Source organism: Varanus komodoensis, unplaced genomic scaffold (assembly GCF_004798865.1).
Source record: "Varanus komodoensis strain SLA01 unplaced genomic scaffold, ASM479886v1 scaffold1, whole genome shotgun sequence".
NCBI classification, from domain to species: domain Eukaryota; kingdom Metazoa; phylum Chordata; class Lepidosauria; order Squamata; family Varanidae; genus Varanus; species Varanus komodoensis.
Genome location: NW_025335268.1, coordinates 28,138,778 through 28,157,570, shown reverse-complemented (window position 1 = coordinate 28,157,570; position 18,793 = coordinate 28,138,778). Strand labels below are relative to the sequence as shown.

The window sequence follows — 18,793 nt, the reverse complement described above, 5'->3', positions numbered from 1 at the left end:
TACAACTGAAGGGTAATACTATGCCAGTGTACTCAAAGGAAATCCTATTGAGGTCAATGGGACTTACTCCCAGATAAGTTTAGGATTGCAGTCTGAATCAAATAATATATTTTAATAAACATGTATTTACTCTCCTAGAAAAAAATGAAATTATCCATCTGGACTGGAAGCCCATTTAATATAAATTAATCAGTTAATAGTTGAGAAAAAGGAAATTGATTCTCATTTCTATATATGATATTCTTATTTCTTTTTTTACCACTATTAGTGCGTGTAAGAAAAACGCGGGCCGCACTATCACTAAACTTTGATATCAAGTGGGGGCCACAAAATATCATCCCACGGGCTGCAATTGGCCTGTGGGCCGTGAGTCTCAGACCCCTGTTCTAAAGAAATGTGTTTTATTTCAATATAAAACCCTCACATTTCAGCATCATATAGAATCTGCACATACAACCTTGTTTCCATTTCAAAGAAACTAAGAAACCTCCCTGCAAAACCCATACACAAATGCAAATTCCATATGGCATTGACAAGTCAGATAATTTCACAACATACCATAACTTCCTCTCGCAGCTGTCCCAAAGGCACTGAAAGCTGATTAAGGGCTTTGTCCATGCCAACCTAATAAATTGCCAAAATACATTACTAATACATCTGCGTATGCAAAACTTATTTTAATAATTATGTTGAAAACAAAAGTACAAAAATGTTTACTTATCACCAAATTATCTAGCCTGTATACTTAAATATACTTTCCTTTGGATTGGCTATCATTGCTACCAGATGAGAAATGGAACTCCTAAATTGCTAGCTTGTGACTTTCATTGACAGTCTGCAATTCTGCCCAAAGACCTCTGTGTAAAAGACTGCTGAAAGAAACAGGACATAACTTGTGGATGAGTGGTATGTTCACCACCTACATTCTTATTCAAATTTATTTCTAGATTTTTAAACAATGCTCTTCTTTCTAGCACTCTGCAAAGTTTTGCTTTTACTAGCTGTATGTCAAGTTCATTTGATAAAGCAAGCATCTACTAAGAAGTCAAGGTCTGGAACTAGAAGGTATGAGACGTATTGCACTGCATGCCTATATGCTTCTAAGCCCAATTCAAGGTGCTAGTTTTTAACCTGGCTTGGCATCCTATTATCTGACAGAACACCTCTCCTGATCTGAATCTACCTGGATAATTAACATCTGATACCTTCCTCCAACTGCCACCTTAGAGGGAAGTTTGGGGGATGGAAACAAGGGAGAGTCTTCTCAGTGGTTGCTCCCAGATTATCAATGATTTTCCCGCTGGGGCCCAGCAGGCACTAAGGCTGTCATCTTTTCATTGCCTGGTTAAGACTGGCCTCTATTCCCAGATATTAAATGGTACCTACTAGCATCTAGTAGAGAGCCAGTGTGGTGTAGTGGTTAAGAGCATGGGACTGGGACTCAGAGGATCTGGGTTCGAGTCCCCGCTCGGCCATGGAGCCAACTGGGTGACTTTGGGCCAGTCACAGTCTCTCAGCCCAACCTACCTCACAGGGTTGTTGTTGTGGGGATAAGATGGAGGAGGAGAGATAATGTAAGCTGCCTTGAGCCCTTTGTAGGAAAAAGGCAGGATATAAATTGAAAAAATAAAATAATAATAATAAATATGACTGGGCATTTCTGCTACCTGTCTTTTTAAAAGTCTAGCTATAGAAATGGTATTATTGCTTTATTATCTGCACATGCAATTTTTGTGAATTGCTGTGAATCACCCAGACAGCTTCAGCTATTGGGTAGCATAGAAATGAAATAAATAATAATAATAGGGATGTGAACCCTAGTATTATTATTTTATAATAGGCCAGAAGTCAACTCCCTGGAGTTCACCGGACTTCTTTCCTGTGCTCAGCCCCCATCAGGAAGTTAGCCAAGCTAAAATCAAGTCCACGAATGCTACAAAATACTAGTGGCTTCTTTGCGCAAAGTACATAAAATATGCAGTTCTTTGCACAAAGTACGCAAAAGACACGGAGCCTACAAGTCACATGTTTAGAAGCAGAACTCTGCTTATATTGCAGGTGTGCAAACAGCATATGCAGAAGCTGGCCTCATAGATTCAGATGCTCACGCCAATGCCTGGTACAAGGCAGACTTAGGGCAGAACAAAGGTCGACAGGAGTCTGAACCACTGAGCCAAGGAAATCTGATAGATTCCCATTGCCAACCAGGATTCTTCACACTTTGCTAAGTAACAGTTCTTCATATAGTTGAAAGATGCCAATCCAATCTTTGCTTTGACAGTTTCTCCCTCCTGTACACTGAAGTACTATATGGGACCTTCCAGCACCTCTTTAAGGTCCCATGTTTCTCACTTCTGGTACCATGGTTAATATTAGAATCAAAGCCTAGTAACAGCATAAGTAAACATTATTTCATGCTCACTGAAATCATTCAATCTGAAAACCTACCAGATTGGTGGAAAGATTAACAAAGTCTGCATAATCCTTGTTTATGAGCTCTACCATGGCAGTTTTGAGAAGTTTGTAGTAGAGCTCAAGATCATCACGAAGCTCTTCCAATTGAACACGTTTTCTGCATTCAGACACAAAGTGATCAACATCGAAGTCTGGCTGTATATGAAAAAGATAAGAGAAACATAAAGATTTAAGAATTATCCATCAGGAGAAACTGGAATTTCTTGTAAAAATAGTGAATGGTTACCTATTTTCAAAGGTAAACCTGGTATGGGACAAATAAAATAGAATCCTATGGACTAGGAACACTACTTGTTCCAAATACTATACATTTCTGGAAAGACAGTCAGGCAAACCCAACCTTAACAGAGTTGGAGAAGAAAGAAAATGGTGCATCATACGCCACTGACAAAGTCCTGGCAAGTTGTACCAGCCAGATTTCTTTCTTCTTTCTCTATCACTTTTAAAAAGCAGCATTCCTGCCCATTTGACAGAAGAGAAAATACCTATGTCAGCCAGAGGCTGGCTTAAGGAAGGGGTTGAAACTAGAGCCTCAGGAGAATGGAGGGGTCATCGATCCAGTGGCAGTGACACTGCTAAAGAAAGATGCATGCCCATACTGGGGGACTTACCTACACTCTGGTAAAGCTCTCCTCTGCTGATAGAGAGGCATTTCTACCCCATCAATCCCACCCATTTACCTAAAAAGACCACCCTTTCTATTTTATTGTAAATTATATTTATATCCTACCATTTTTCCTTTCAAGAAACTCATGGGAGCTTCATAATTCTTCCTCCTCTCAGTCATATCCTCACAACAACAGCCCTGTGAGGTAGGTTGGATCAAAAAACTGTGACTGGCCCAAAGTAACCCAGTTAGCTCTAAAGCTGAGTGAGGACTAGAACTCAGATTGCCCGAATCCCAGTCCTGCACTGTTAACCACTACTCCACACTGACTCATGAGAAATATACCCATATGAATATCAATTAAGTAAATGTGAAGTTTTGGAGTGATCTGGATTATTTTTGCTGGAAATGCAAATGTTGCACTGTTCAAAGATCTGATCTATTAAGCTCCCTCCTCCTGTAGAAGCCCATAAATTTGTTGCATTTTACTAAAATCAGTAGGGTTTTCTATCAGAGTAGTGCATGCAGAATGATATCACCATCACCATCATCATCATCATCTGCATTTCTTTACTGCTTGTAGCCAAAGCTCTCTAGGCAGTTCACAAAAGGATAAAAAGTATATATAGAATAGCATTTAGAACATTCAAATTAATTAAAATTGCATAAAATACATTAAAAACAATTAAAATTCCCAGGAAGGAAGGAAGGAAGGAAGGAAGGAAGGAAGGAAGGAAGGAAGGAAGGGGCACCTAGATAAACCTATAAGGCTCCTGGAGGTCCTGGAAGATCTCTAAAGGCTTCAATAAAGAGGGCTATTTTAATATGGAGCCAAAAAGACAGCAAATTTGGCATCAAGTGGGCGGCAGCAGGGAGGCTGTTCCAGAGATGGAGGGCCAAAACAGAACAGGTCCTCCCCCTAGTTGCCACACTTGGAGCTTCTTCAGGCATCGGCACCTAGAAGAAATCCCCAGAGGTTCAGCATAGTGTCCAAGCAGACTGAGGTTGGGAGAGGCAATCCAACAGGCATTATGATCCCAAGCCATGTAGGGCTTTATAGGTTAAGACCAGCACCTTGAACTGGCACTGAAAACATACAGGCAGCCAATGCAGGTGGCTAGAAATGGTCTTACATATTCAGACCACTTTGTTCCACTTCTTAATCTGGCTGCTACATTCTTCATCAGCTGCAGCTTTTGAACCATCTTCAAGGGCAGCCCCACACAGAGTGTGTTGTTATCCCTGTCCAGGTAGGGATGCAGCTGGGCCACCAGCTGAAGCTGGTTGAATGCATTCCGAGTCACCAATGCCTCCTGAGCCTCAAGCGACAGAGATGAATCAAGGAGCACCCCCAAGCTACAAACCTGCTCCTTCAGAGGGAATGTGACCCTGTCTGAAACAGACTGAACATCCCCATCTGGTCACAGGAGTCACCCACCAACAGCATCTCAGTCTTGACTGGACTGAGTTTCAGTTTGTTCACTTTCATCCAGTCCATTATCATAGCCAGACACCCATTCACCACATCCACAGCCTCATCTGCTAATGATGAAAAGGAGAAATAGAGCTGCGTGTCATCAGCAAACTGATGGCAATGCACTCCAAAATTCTGGAAGACCGCACTCAACCATTTCATGTAGATGTAAAACAGCATGGGGACAGAATGAATCCCTGTGGAACTCCATGCTGGAGAATCCACGGGGCTGAACAATATGCCACAAGTACCCCTTTCTGGAAACAGCCCTCAGAGCAGTCAGGGTTGATTTCCCTCGGATCGACTGATTTGACCTCTTTGCAGTCCATGGGACTCACAGGAGTCTTCTCCATCTCTCCATCATCACAATTCAAAAGCACCGATTCTTTGGCGTTCAGCCTTTCTTATGGTCCAACTCTCACAGCCATACATTACAACTGGGAAAACCATAGCTTTGACTATACGAACTTTTGTTGGCAGGGTGATGTCTCTGCTTTTTAGCATGCTGTCTAGATTTGCCATAGCTTTCCTCCCAAGAAGCAAGCAACTTTTAATTTCTTGACTGAGGTCACCATCTGCAGTGATCTTGCAGCCCAAGAAAATAAAATCTGTCTGTCACTACCCCCATCTATTTTCCAGGAAGTGATGGGACCAGATGGCATGACCTTAGTTTTCCTAATGTTGAGTTTCAACTTTTGCACTCTCCTCTTTCATCCTCATCAAAAGGCTCTTTAGTTCCTCTTTACTTTCTGCCATTAGAATGGTATCATCTGCATACCTGAGGTTGTTAATATTTCTCCCAGAAATCTTAATTCCAGCTTGTGATTCCTGTACCTCAGCCTTTCATATGATGTACTCTGCATATAAGTTAAATAAGCAGAGTGACAATATACAGCTTTGCCATACTCCTTTCCCAATTTGGAACCAATTAGTTGTTCCATTTCTAGTTTTAACTGTTGCTTCTTGACCCATATACAGGTTTTGCAAGAGACATATAACATGGTCTGGTACTCTCATCTCTTTAAGAATTTGCCACAATTTGTTGTGATCCACGTAATCAAAGGCTTTAGCATAGTCAGTGAAGCAAAAGTAAATATTTTCTTGGAACTCCCTAGCTTTCTCCATGATCCAGCATATGTTGGCAATTTGATCTTGAGTTCCTCTGCCTCTTCGAAACCCTGCCTGCACTTCTGGTAGTTCTTGGTCCACGTACTGGTGAAGCCTAGCTTGTAGGATTTTGAGCATAACTTTGCTATCATGTGAAATGAGTGCAAATGTATGATAGTTTGAACATTCTCTGGCATTGCCCTTCTTTGGGATTGGAATGTAAACTGACCTTTTCCAATCCTGTGGCCACTGTTGAGTTAATATACAAAAATAGATATCAATAATTCATACATTAGTATTATCTCCACTCTACTCCAATTACTTTCACATTACATCAGCATAGATTCTCATAGTTTGTGTAGATATTTTCCCATTCCTGGAGCACGTTTGTTTCCAAAACTGAATGTACAAAATGTGGAACTGATGTAATCATATAACAGATTGACTGCCCTTTTTTATTGCCTTGTTCTTTAAATAAAGCTTTTTACTCAGGTAAGAGGGGATTTTGTAATCAAGAATTATTTGCAAAATATTAATGAACTTCACCAGTATCTCTTAAATAATCTGAAATACCACCACAGGTTGGTATTGGTAAGTCCAAACAGCACTTCCAAGACCTGAGTATGTTTTATCTAAGCTGAAACATTAGGTACACTTACATTGGAGTAAGCGCCATTAAACTTAGTGAGACTTACTTCTAATTGGTCATATGTGCATCTGTACTATTATCCTTTCACAGAGTAATCCTACGCATGTATATCCAGAGATGCCCCACTGAGTTTGTTGGGACTTACTTTCATGTTAACTGGATTTGATCAGAACTGAGCTGTGTGATAACCAGACAAGCATATTTACAAGAAACAGAGTTACTTGAAGGACTATCTTCTCTTATATCAAGATACCAGCAGTGGCCCTTCCCTGAAGGCCACCTGCCTGAATTCAAGATCAGTTATGCTTGGAGTGCAAGGGCATTTTCATTGACAGCCCTGCGCCTCTGGAATCAGATTCATCAGACTCTTTTTCTGCAGGTCTTCAGCAAGGCTCCGATGAGCCACCTGTCTTTACTGGCCTTTCTACAGGTAGTGTGTGGCACATCCTATTGATATTATATTCTTTATAGCATTTTATTGGATATTTATTATTGATATTCTATTGTATTTGTTTTGCAGTGTTTTGTCTACTGTTACCTTGTTCGCAATTTAGTGGGTTTTATGTTAAAGATAGTCTAAAAATATTTTCAAACAAATCATTATTGCTCATCTTTTTTCTAATTACTTGTGAAGCTATTTCATTTCATCAATTAGATTAAATAGAGAAATAATTCTTCTTCAAAGGAAAAAGATGTCTTGCAGAAGGAGGAGACATTTTTCTCCCTCTTCCATAAATACCAGAACCCAGGGCTATCCCATGAAGCTGGGTGATGGGAGAGTAACAGAAGTACTTCTTCACACAGCACATAAACTATGGATTCACTGCCACAGAAAGTAGAGATAGCAAATAATTTGTACAGCTTTAAAAGGAGATTGGACAAACTCATGAAAGCCAAGTCTATCAACGGCTACTAGTCTTGATGACTGTTTTCTACATCCAGTACTAGGGGAAGTATGCCTGTGTGCACCAGTTGCTATGGAGCTTGGGCAGGAGGGATCCTGTGAACAGCAGGTTTGCCACAGTATGAAAAGAATACCAGACTAGATAAACTATTGGTCTGATCCAGCAGGGCTTTTCTTATTTCCTTATAGCTATTCTTATGAGGCAGCTGACCAAGGAAATGTTATTTCTTCCCTATATGAATTCAAGCTTCTCAGGATGAAAGCAATACAATTTTATATCTGGATTTGGTTGACTTCCTGTTTTACTTATGAGAAAATACTATAGGTGTAAGAATGTTCCTGTGTTTCTGCTCTTTGAATTTTGCATGTAATGTCCCAATTGCAACTGAATACATGTACTCCATAGCTGGATTGCACCATCCAGGAAAAGATTAGCTTTCATAGGAAAGCACACTCTTGGCCCTAAGATCATAATCTGGAGATCAGAAGGACCCCTAATATAAAGAAATTGCATACCACTTCTATAGACTAATTTCAGCTGCATTTTCTCAGGTTCACAACTTAAACAATATTATTTTTAATTTTTAATCATAATTATCATAATCAATTCACCACATTTTCCAGTTTAAACAAATTGTATGGTCAACAACAATTTTATAACTTTTGAATTAGTATAAATAAGAATAGGGTGGGCAAACCAAAATTATACTTTCGAAATGGCATTTTTGTAAGTATGCTATCTGGCAGCAATGAGAAACTGATTATCAGAAGAAAAATTAAGAATTTTAGGAAAATGGCAGATGGATACAGGAAGGACAGCTGCTGCAGTCTCTTTAGGAAGCAGTTCAATAAAACAATTTTAATTTTCTAGGGTACAAACTTATATATGTTTAGATAAAAAGAAAAAAAGTCCTACAGTTCCCAAGCCTGGCTGGAGAATGCTGGGGGTTGCAGGTATTTTGTCTGCCTAAATGTGTACAGGTCTGTGGTTTTATACAGTGTTTGTCTTCAACTAGTGACTGTAACTAAAACTGGAGTGACATGCAGCCTAGTGTGGTTATACCAAGTATCCCCACCATCTTTAAAGAGAGAGATGGAAAGAAAGAGGAAAAAGAAAGAAAGCCAGACAAAACATGAGAGAAAAAAAATATGAATAGTTTAAAATTAAAAGTAGGTTCCATTTTGCAAGTTGACATTAAAGTGTGTCCATGGGTGTGAAAAAATTGACATCTGACAGAAAGTTGATTTATAGACTGAAAGCTCCTATCATTACCAATCAAATGGCAATGCGTAGCAATTCCATCTTTTTTTTCTTATACAAATTTTCTGAGATAAGAAAAAAGATGGACAAAGTGGTAGGAAAGCACAGTAGGTTCTGGACCTTCTGTAAAATTCCATGAATTAAGGCAGAGTCATGGCACAATAAAAACCCTGCCTAGAATAACTCGTATATATGAACCTGTCTTATACCGAGTCACTCAGTAACCATCCACTCAGTATGGTTTACAGTAGTTCCCCGAAATTCACGGAGGTTGCATTCCTAGAGCACCCGCAAATGAAAAACCATGAATTTGGTGCCGGCGATGGGCATGGGCCACCAAGGCAGTACAGGTGGGAGGTGCGGGCCAGGCCAGGCTGGGGGGCGGGCGCCTGCATGTGGCGAGGCAGGGGTGGGCCCGCACAGAGATAGTTTTCTCTGAGCAAGTCCAACCCGATCTCTTTGAGAGCAGCTCGGATCGGTTTGGACTCGCACAGAGAAAATCATCTCCTTGCGAGCAAGCCGCCACATGGAAAATTCTGCGAAAGACTGAGGCTGCAAACACTGAACCGCGACTTCACAGGGGTATACTGTATTCTGACAAGCCTGCTACCCACACTCCATTTAACTGAAGAAGCAGAGGAATGACTGAAACTTTCTGTGTACAAAGCAGCTGCTCTGACACTTTGCTATTGGGGGCTTTCCCTAATACATAGTCATGCATGAAAGGTGTTCATCATACATGTCATGAAGTATCACATTAAGTACACAAAATAGTCACACTAATTGCTCAAGTCTAAAGTCATTTAGCATTTTTATTTTCCCATTATTTTAATGTTTGATTGATTTTAACTGGGATTTTAGTATATTAACGGTCAGATGCTGTGGAGTTTATTCTACTTATTTATTGTAAGCCATCCCAAGACGTTCTGTAGGAGATGGAATAGAAACACTTTTAATAAATAAATAACTAAATAAATGTCATCCCATCTAAGGGAATAGATTCTTTACCATCCAATAAAAGATATTAAGCTAAGTATGTGGTAGTAGTTTTGAATTAATTTTTGTTGGTACAGAATTGCTACTATACCAATATTCAAGAGCCTCATGTGAGTCTAACTGTGCTGCACAAAACCCAAGATGCAGGAAAATCATCAAGGCATCGTCCATGGGAAACCATGCTCTCACGGTCCAGTTGAAACCAATTAATGTGTTAGATTAGAATAACACTGGAATATGAGGCACTGGAATATTTGAGTTTTGCCTGAGCATACTAGCACTAAGCAATAGTTTCTTTCAAAAAATTATTAATTTGATTCAAGTTTCTTTATTCTACATTCGTAAAAGAAAAATGATAGCAATTTAGCTCCAGCCCACAACCACACACACACACAGGATCAGCATATGGACCAAGGAATATATCTGGTTCCTTTGTTCTTTCTTCCTGCAGTCAGAGAAATCTGCTGTCTGTGTGTCCCTTCTCATTTCACTTAGGACTTTACATTTGATGCTGATTTCACCCTTCTTCTTCGAGGTAGGGTAATAGCTAACAGGACACTCATGACATGAACTAATTAGAAGCAAGCTACTTCCTCTTAGCCTCAATCTCTCAATTTAGTATGAATAATACTGGCCTACCTTTTATGGTTGTTGTAAGCATTACTGGCATAACATGTGTGAAGGATATGGACACTCTGAAGTGTCACATAGATGCAAAATAGTCATAATGTTATGGGATCACTTTCTTAGGACTGGAAAACTAATTCAATTATTTTAAAAATTCTCTGGCAGTTTAAGACCAAAGTTCCTATCTCACAGAATCCATTTGGAGAACAGTTTCCCCCTCCTGCAGCTTGTCTCCCATTGCTCCAAAGGAGTGAGAAACTCATCTGGAGTACATTTGGAAGGCACAAAGGAGGTGCAGGAAGAATGAGCACAAGGACAAGTCTGCTTGCACAACATTGGATTTAAGCCTAAACCTGATGCCTTAACAAATGTGTCCCGTGATTAGTTATGAAGTTCTACAAGATCACAAATTGTGTTTGCTTAAAATCTGCATTCCATGCACACATACATTTCCTTGGTCTTTCGGACAAAATGTAGATGATGAGGATGAAGCGGCTGGGAGCAGCAAAATCCACCTGGCGCAGTCCTTATTTGTTTTTCAGCATCAGGCCAAGACTTTTTTATTTAAACGCTATTTTAACTGTTAATGGTTTATTTGTTGGTTTAAATTGATCAGGCTGGATCCACTATTTTATTTTTTGTATTTTATTTATTTGATGAATTTTTTGTATTTTATATGGGATTTTAATGATTGTATGCCGCCCCAAGGCTCATGCGATGGGGCGGCATAAGTTGTTTAAATAAATAAATAAATAAATAAATAAATAAATAAAATACTGTTCAATATATTAATCTGACAGAACTTTGCATAACAACAGAAACTATGCTGATAATGACGCACCTTGCAAAGAAGGGGATGGATGGAGACACAAAAAAGGCAACACTATTCAAAGGGCCTATCTTCCTTTTTCTTTTTTCCTTATTACTTCCTTTATTTCTTAATTATTTCCATTTTTTGTGTGAATATTCACTTAAACCAACTTTCTTGGAGACTGATAATTATGCATTATTTACACTATAGTTTGTCAAGAATGCATACGAGTCTGGAATGGCAGAATACAGTGCACATTCCTACGATTGGAAGATCCACATTTCAAATAGGGTAGACATTACCATGGTAAGTAGTAAATGACAAGTTAACATGCAAGCTGCAAAAATGTTTGGTATATCATTCTTTTTTCATCTACTTAAAAATAATAACATCAGCAACACCCAATAGAGACATCAAATCCAGAGAGTAATCCAAAGAGAAAATAGCCTAGATTAAAACATGACATGTTTGTAAGTGTACTTTACAATAAGTGATTTACACACTTATCACACATTAACATGCTAGAATTATGTGATTTCACAGACCAGCTTTCCACAAACTAGAGGCCTCCAGATATGTGGGGAAGACTGTCCTTAGACCAAAGGCATTTCCTTGTAAGAATCCGGAAACGTGTGACAGGGCAAGTAGTAAGCAGCATAAGTATTTGTCTATTAAAAGAAAGGGGTGGGGAGGCTGAACAGAGACACCATCATGACTGACGTACACTTGACGGTCATCTGAACCTCACCAAGGGGCCAAAAAGGAGTTACTGCTGCTTTGCTTTGCAGGGAGGAGATCGGGAAGGATGGGAGCGAGCGGACAAGTTTCCATCTGGATCTGTTAGGCCTGTACATCATTCCAGCCCGTACAGAGTCCGTCTCTCTCTCTCTCTCTCTCTCTCTCTCACACACACACACACACCCTGCCCACATCTCCTCGATACATGTTCTTCTCTCCCTGCCTCCCAGAGCAACCCTGCCTCTGCCGCGGCTGCGCAACCTCCTTCAGGGACGGCTTTGGGCCGGACCCCGCGGCCACGGAGCCCCGCGCCGCTCCTGCCCTGCAGCCGGGCGGCCTCCGCACCTTCATAAACTCATCCTTGTCGAAGCACAGGTTCTCCGGTCCCCGAGGCAGGTTCATGTTCTGCGTCTTCGTGGCGGGCGAGCCAGCGGCTCAGCACCCGGCCAGCCACGTCTTCGCCGGCTCCCCCCGCCGGCCAGGCGCCGAGGCTGACACGAAATGTACGCGCGCCACACTTCCGCCAGCGCGGCGGCGATTGGCAGACGCGGCCGCCGCCTCCTGGGCGCGAGTGCGGCCTCCAGCGGCCTCCTGCCTCGCTGCAGACGCTGAGGAGGCGCGGCGGGCGAGGCCGGCGCCGCGGGGTCCGAGTGTGGCGGCGGGCCGGGCGCTTCAGGCTGGTCCCGAGGCGGCGCAGCGCCACGCTGCTTTAGGCCCGCACTCAGCCCTGGAACCTGTTTCCTTAGTCCGAGCTCCGAGCTGGGGTTTGCGAAAGGGAAACTTGCAAAACTTTTAGCTCGTCTACCTGCAGGTTTGTTGGAGAAGCGGGGTCGAAGCAGGGGCGGAGTGTTTTTCCATCTCGCTGTTCAGCGAGTTTGTGGAGCTCCTGCGATAACCGATTTTAGACTCCGACACAGCTCTATTGTTGTGTGACATTTTATATCTTTTTTCTTCTTGTGAGGAACCCCAGGCAGCTTGCATGTTATCCTCACAACAATGACAACAATCCTGTGAGGTAGATTAGGCTGAGAGACTGTGACTGCCCCAAAGTCACCCATTGCCAAGTGGGGACCAGAACTCTGATCTCCTGAGTCCTAGGCCAGCACTCTAACCACTCAACTTGCTGGCTTTCTGTAATACAAACTGAAACTTGGGATTTTAGATACTGCTGCCACCACAACACCTATATAGCCAAATCTGTTGTATATGTAGAATGTCGTTGGTATACTTTTTCTATAACCTAGAAAAGGTTTCTGCCCACCACTGCTACCATCACACACCTGTTGAATGTGCTAGAGCAAAACTCACATGACTCCAGTCCTCCGTCAGTTTCACTGGCTTCCCATTGAAGTCTGGGCCCAATTCAAGGTGTTGGTGATGACCTATAAAGCCCTAAAAGGCTTGGGTCCTGGTTACCTGAAGGAGCGCTTACATCCATATATGCCCAGCCGCCCCTTGAGATCAGTGGGAGAGGCCCTTCTCCGGGAAACCGTGAAGGAATTAGGAGGGTGGGTACTCGGAGGAGGGCTTTCTCTGCGGTGGCGCCCAATCTATGGAATGCGCTCCCCAGAGAGGTCTGCCTGGCGCCGCCGTCATTTGTTTTTTGGTGCCAGGCGAAGACCTTTTTATTTAAACGTCATTTTAATTGTTAATATTATTTGCTTATTTTATCCGGCCAGAGCGGCTTATTTTATATTGTTAATTTGTTTTATATCTTTAATGTATTATATTTTAATTTATGTTGTGAGCTGCCCCAAGGCTTCGGCGAATGGGGTGGCATAGAAATGTTTTAAATAAATAAATAAATAAATAAAAAGCGTATGTATGTCTATTCTCTTTACAATTAAGTTGAGGCCACCTTTAAGAGTGGAATCTGTTGATAGCTTTACAGATTTTACTGGGCTGTTCATTTTAGGAAAGGTCAATATAGAAATCTAGTAATGGTCCCACAATTGGAGTTGAAGTGGAACAAGTACATTGGCCATACTCCCTAGGGCTATAATGGAAATAATAAATTAATTGTTATTGAATATTCCTTAGGATTTTTTAAGTTGTCCTCAGATCTCAAGGTGGATTTAAACCCTGTGCTCATCTGTGCAACTGGAAGCACAGCAACTACTTAAAAGAATAAGTAGGATTATTGTAGGTATCTGTGTATACAATTGTAGCCTTATTGATCCATTTCAGACATTATATTCCAGTCCTCTAAACCAATGTGTTCTTACAGGCCCAAACCTAAGCAAAGATGGCAAAGCAGATGTGAACAGCCTTGTACACTAGCTGGTTTAAGAGGCTCTGTAGGAAGGAGAGCCCCAGCTTGACATGCTGCAGTTGTGTCACAGCTTGCCCAGCCTCCCTCTCTCCCATCCCGGCTCTCAACAGGGCATCAGGAGGGAAACACTGTAGTGGACAGTGACTTACAGGGCTGCAGGGCAGGGGGAACAAGGCAGGCTCCTCAGCCGACTTATTTTACAAACTTGGGACTTTTTGTTCACTTTGTTTCTTTTGTAATAGCAATCTGTACAGGTAGTCCCCAGGATACAGCCCGCCACGAGCTCTATTCCTGAAAATGTTCTTAAGTCGAATTTGTATTACATGAGTAAGCCAAATGTTTGTCTTAGTATATGTATGTATTTTACTTTTCCAAGCATATAAAACACTTAAGAAACACCTCAGTATTCACTAAAACATCTTAAACACAATAGAACATTGTAGTAATGGTAATAACACAGTAATAATAAAGTAAGTTCAGATACTGAAGAGAGAGAACCTGTATTTAAGTGTGTACAAAAGAAACATTCTTAGAACAGTTTAGAACATTCTTGATAAGGCTGGAGATGGGCCTGGAGAGTCAGGCTTTGATTGTGCTTCTGGAGAGCAGGGGGCAGGTGGGTAACCACTACAGTTGCTTTCTTGAAGTAGGCCTCATGGGTTGAAGTAGGCCTCATTTTCTTTTTCTCATCATAAATGGCCTTGTAGCAGCTGAGGGCATGGTTACAAAAGCAAATGCTAAAGAAAAATGAAAGGAGATCTACAGGCCTTACATGTGCCCCAAAACACACTGGCTTGAGTATGTTCAACCTGCTGCTGCAGAACAAAAAGCCATGAATACTGTAACTCTAAGGAACTAAGCTGTCACTGATGCTGCTGCTATCTTTGGAGATAGCCTTGACCACCTCTAGCAAATCTTTTATCTCTAATGAAAAGCTGTGAATTTCTCTAGGAACTACACAGCCAATGATAATGCGTTGCCAAATGCATTACATAGTTATCACGGCTTTTTAAGGTGACATTCATATAGGGTTTATAGCAGTCCACGCATTGGGTTGTTTGTATGGGTTGTTTGTAACCCAGATACTGCCTGTAATCTCCTAGCTCCCCCCACGCCCCATCCTATACCAAAGTCTCAGGACAGTGATACAAAACAGTAGTGGCAGCATACAAAATAAAATATAAATGTCTAATAAAACCAATACTAAAACCACAGTTCTTAAAATACAGGGAAAATAAAAAGGGTTTGGCCTTATCTGAAATGAATAAAGGGTCAGTGCCAGGTACACCTTTCTGGGGAGCTGGTTCCAGAGCCAGGACATCACCACAGAAAAGGGTAGCCATTCTTCTGATGTCCTTCAAAGAAGGCTCTGGAAGAAGGACCTCAGACATGGATCTTAGGGGGTGGGCAGGTGTATATGGAATGAGATTTGTACATGTGAGCCTATGGTGCATTCCCATGGTTTGGAGGATTGACTGAATTAAATTAGTAACGAGCAAAAAAATGGGTGGGATAGAAATAGTAAAATATTAAAGTACCCTGCCATAGCACCGCAAGAAGGCTGGCAGATGGAATATCCAATCTGTACTCATCCAACCTATATCCATTTTGTATGTTCTGCTACTGCCCATCTACTCCTTCCTTTTGTTAACTGTGAATTAAATATTGCATTCATAGAAGCATAGAATACTAGAGTTTGAAGGGTCCAGAAGGCCATCAGGTCCAAACTGCTATTGCAGTATACTGTGTTACACCATCCCATGCAGATGACGGCCAAGATGCTTTCTGAATGTCTCCTGCAAGGGAGAGCCCACAACTTCGCCAGGTAATATGTTCCTGACAGTGAGGAAATTCTTCCTGTATCTAGTCCCAATCTGGTTTCTTTTTAACTTAAATCCTCTTTGTGACAACCTTTCAGGTTCTTGTAGAGTGCTATCATGTCACCCCTTAGTCCTCTCTTCTTGAGGCTAAATATGCCCAGTTCTCTCAATGAAGCAGAAGTAGTTGTTTTTCTGGAACTCCCTAGCTTTCTCTATGATACAGCATATGTTGACAATTTGATCTCTAGTTCCCCTGCCTTTTCTTATAGATAGGGACAACGTTAGCCCTTCTCCAGTCATCTGGCATTTACCTTGTCTTCCATGAATTCTCAAGATGATAGATAGTGCTTCTGAGAGTTCTTCCACTATTTCTTTTATTACTCTGGGATTAAGTTCATCAGGCCCTGGATATTTGAACTCATGTTAACCAAGATCCTTGACCATTTGCCTATCAGCCCTTCAGCTGCCATCCTGCCCCTTCAGCTTGTATGATACCTTCATCAGGAAGATTGTAGTTCCTTTTTTGGAAGAAGACTGAGTTGAAGTAGGAGTTGAGCATGTCTGCTTTTTCTTTGTCATCTGTTATCATTGTTCCATCCATGATGAGTAGCTAAACTCCCTTCTCTTTTGTCTGTCTTTTGCTTTCGACATATTTGAAGAAGGCTTTTTTGTTGTTTGCAGCTTCCCTCACTAGTCTCAGTTCATTTATCACTTTAGCCTTCCTGACTGCATCCCTGTAGTTCCTTGCTACTTGCTTTGTAACTTGGCTTTCCTTCCATCTCTTATATACATCCTTTTTTATTTTCAGATTATCTCTTAGCTTTTTGTGCAGCCACATGGGCTTCTTCTGTTATCTATTACTACTTTTCCTTGTTGGAATTATTTGCAGTTGTGCCTTAAGCATTTCATTTTTAAGATATTCTACCTGCCTTGTGCTCCTTTTCCCTTTAGAATGGCTTGGCATGGGTCTTTGTTCCTCATTCCCCTGAATTTGTTAAAGTTGCCTTATTTGAAATTCAAAGTATATGTTTGGCTACATTTAGTTTTAGCTTTCTTTATTATTAAGAATTCAAGTAAGGCATGGCCACTTTTCTCCAGAGTTCCCATACCTGTTACTTTGTCTGCTGTGCCTTCCCTGTTGGTTAGGATCAGGTTGAGTAAAGCCATACTTCTTGTTCCTACTTCTGCTTTCTGCTGGATGAAGTTATCAGCAACACATGTTAGAACTCTCTTAGAGGAGCTGTGTTTGGCAGGGTTTGACTTCCAACAGATATTGGGGAAATTGAAGCCCCCATAGAGAGAACATCATGCCTCCTTGAAATACTTGCAGGGTTTTTTTTTTTTTTTTTTGAAAGTTTCATTTTTACCCTCTCCTTGCTTGGGCAAACAATCATAGACTCCAACTACTATGCTCCTTTTATTCCTTTTTCCATTTATATGAATCCACATTCACTCGCTGGGATTACTGGTCTCTTTTTCCTGTATTTCTTCACAGCGATATGCTTTCAGTAATTTTAGTTTCTGGCTGGACTTCTTTGTCACATTGTATTTCTGATTTTTCTTTTTGGACAGGCCCTGCATTGATCATTACCTTTGTTTATGGTCTCATCTGTAGGCTCAGCTGCAGTACATGGAGAGATCCATTTTTCACAAGATCCTTTCAAATCTGTGGGAAATTTTGTTTTAATTTCCTCTTAGGAGACCTTTGACATACTTAATCTGCAGTCATTGGGTGACACTGGATTAATAGGTACCTGTCCTTCAGGAAGCCTTTGGGAAGACCACAGGTGGAGCATCTGAAAGTAATTACAAATGTTACCAAATATGAGTGAAAGCCAGGCATAATGACAGTCAGTGGAGTATGAGTTTTTAAAATGTACTTCTTAGACAGAATATCTAAATAATGTCACTCTGAGATTGATCGTACAGTCATTTTTCTCTTAAGGACTCCCTCTAACTAATCTGCTATCTTGGGAAAGCTCTCACTCCAAAAGACATTAACCAAATTGCACTGCAAATAACCTCTTTCTTTCTTCCTTCCTTCCTTCCTTCCTTCCTTCCTTCCTTCCTTCCTTTTGCCTCTGATCCTATGAACTTTTGACATGTCTTCTTTCCTGAAGACCATTTTGCCATTTAAGTGGAAGGCCAAAAATACATTAACATGAAGTGCATACATTCAAAAGTATTCTTATTACTGTGATGAGACAGCTTGTCCCAAGAACACGGAGAAAATAAAAGTAACTTGAGATGTGACAGTGTGCTCACTTGTGTGAAGGGTCTCCCCATAACTGGGTCAAGTGATGCAGTAAGCAGCTTATGTATGGCTCTAGTGAGTGCTGTCATTGTCCAACCACAACCTTTACCATTACCTTCCCTACTAAATATGGGGGTGGTCCCAGGCAGGCAATGTCTATCATGAATCTGAGTCTAGAGAAGAGGAGCAGTCATATTGCCACCTCTTTCAAGACAGCAGACACCACTCTTTCACACAAGGTGGCAAAAGGTTGTATTTCTGCATTTTTCCTATTTATATGGAAAATGGATGCTGCTGCTTGTAACCATGAAAGCAGATTCTGATGGAAATAGTGATTCTTTTTAATTCATCTGGAATAAGCAAATGATTCTGGTATGTTTCTCTAGGTTCTAGTGGCAATTCAGCTATGACTTCCTTGATAACTCGTGTGTGTGTGTGAGTGTGTGTGTGTGTAGTGGGGGTATAACTTAGCACTGTAATAAACTTTATATTTGGCATCATGTTTCATACCACTGATTATTCTTTTCCCTTTTTAAAGCCAATAACCATTCCGACAAGGCAGAACAAGGGACTCCTAAAAGAAGGACATTAAGGGCACAGTCCTATGGCCTCCCAGTGTGTCTGGGGGAGGGGGCACACTGAGACTCCAAAGGCTGAACCCCTCCTGCCCCCCTCCTAACTGGCATGCAAAGAACCATGATGGGTGGCTCTCCAAGGATGCATTTAGGTCTTTGAGGGATGGGAAAGGAGTATGTTAGGGAGCAGGAAGGAGAGCAAGCTGGGGCTTATAGTGATTCC

At 41.3% G+C, this 18,793-nt stretch overlaps 1 protein-coding gene across 3 annotated transcripts in view; it reads right to left on the bottom strand.

The window, feature by feature from the left end:
* Positions 1-12,132, bottom strand: part of COG2 (component of oligomeric golgi complex 2) — a 32,616-nt gene extending 20,484 nt beyond the window's left edge. For 2 of the 3 annotated variants that reach the window (XM_044420715.1, XM_044420735.1), the window contains exons 1-3: positions 11,995-12,132; positions 2,449-2,610; positions 559-624 (exon numbers count right to left, since the gene is read on the bottom strand). In XM_044420715.1, the coding sequence (XP_044276650.1) occupies positions 559-624; positions 2,449-2,610; positions 11,995-12,051 (285 nt within the window). In that variant the 5' untranslated portion in view covers positions 12,052-12,132. The remainder of the gene's footprint in view (positions 1-558; positions 625-2,448; positions 2,611-11,994) is intronic. The other variant, XM_044420724.1, reaches the window with a different exon arrangement.
* Positions 12,133-18,793: the final 6,661 nt, after the last annotated feature.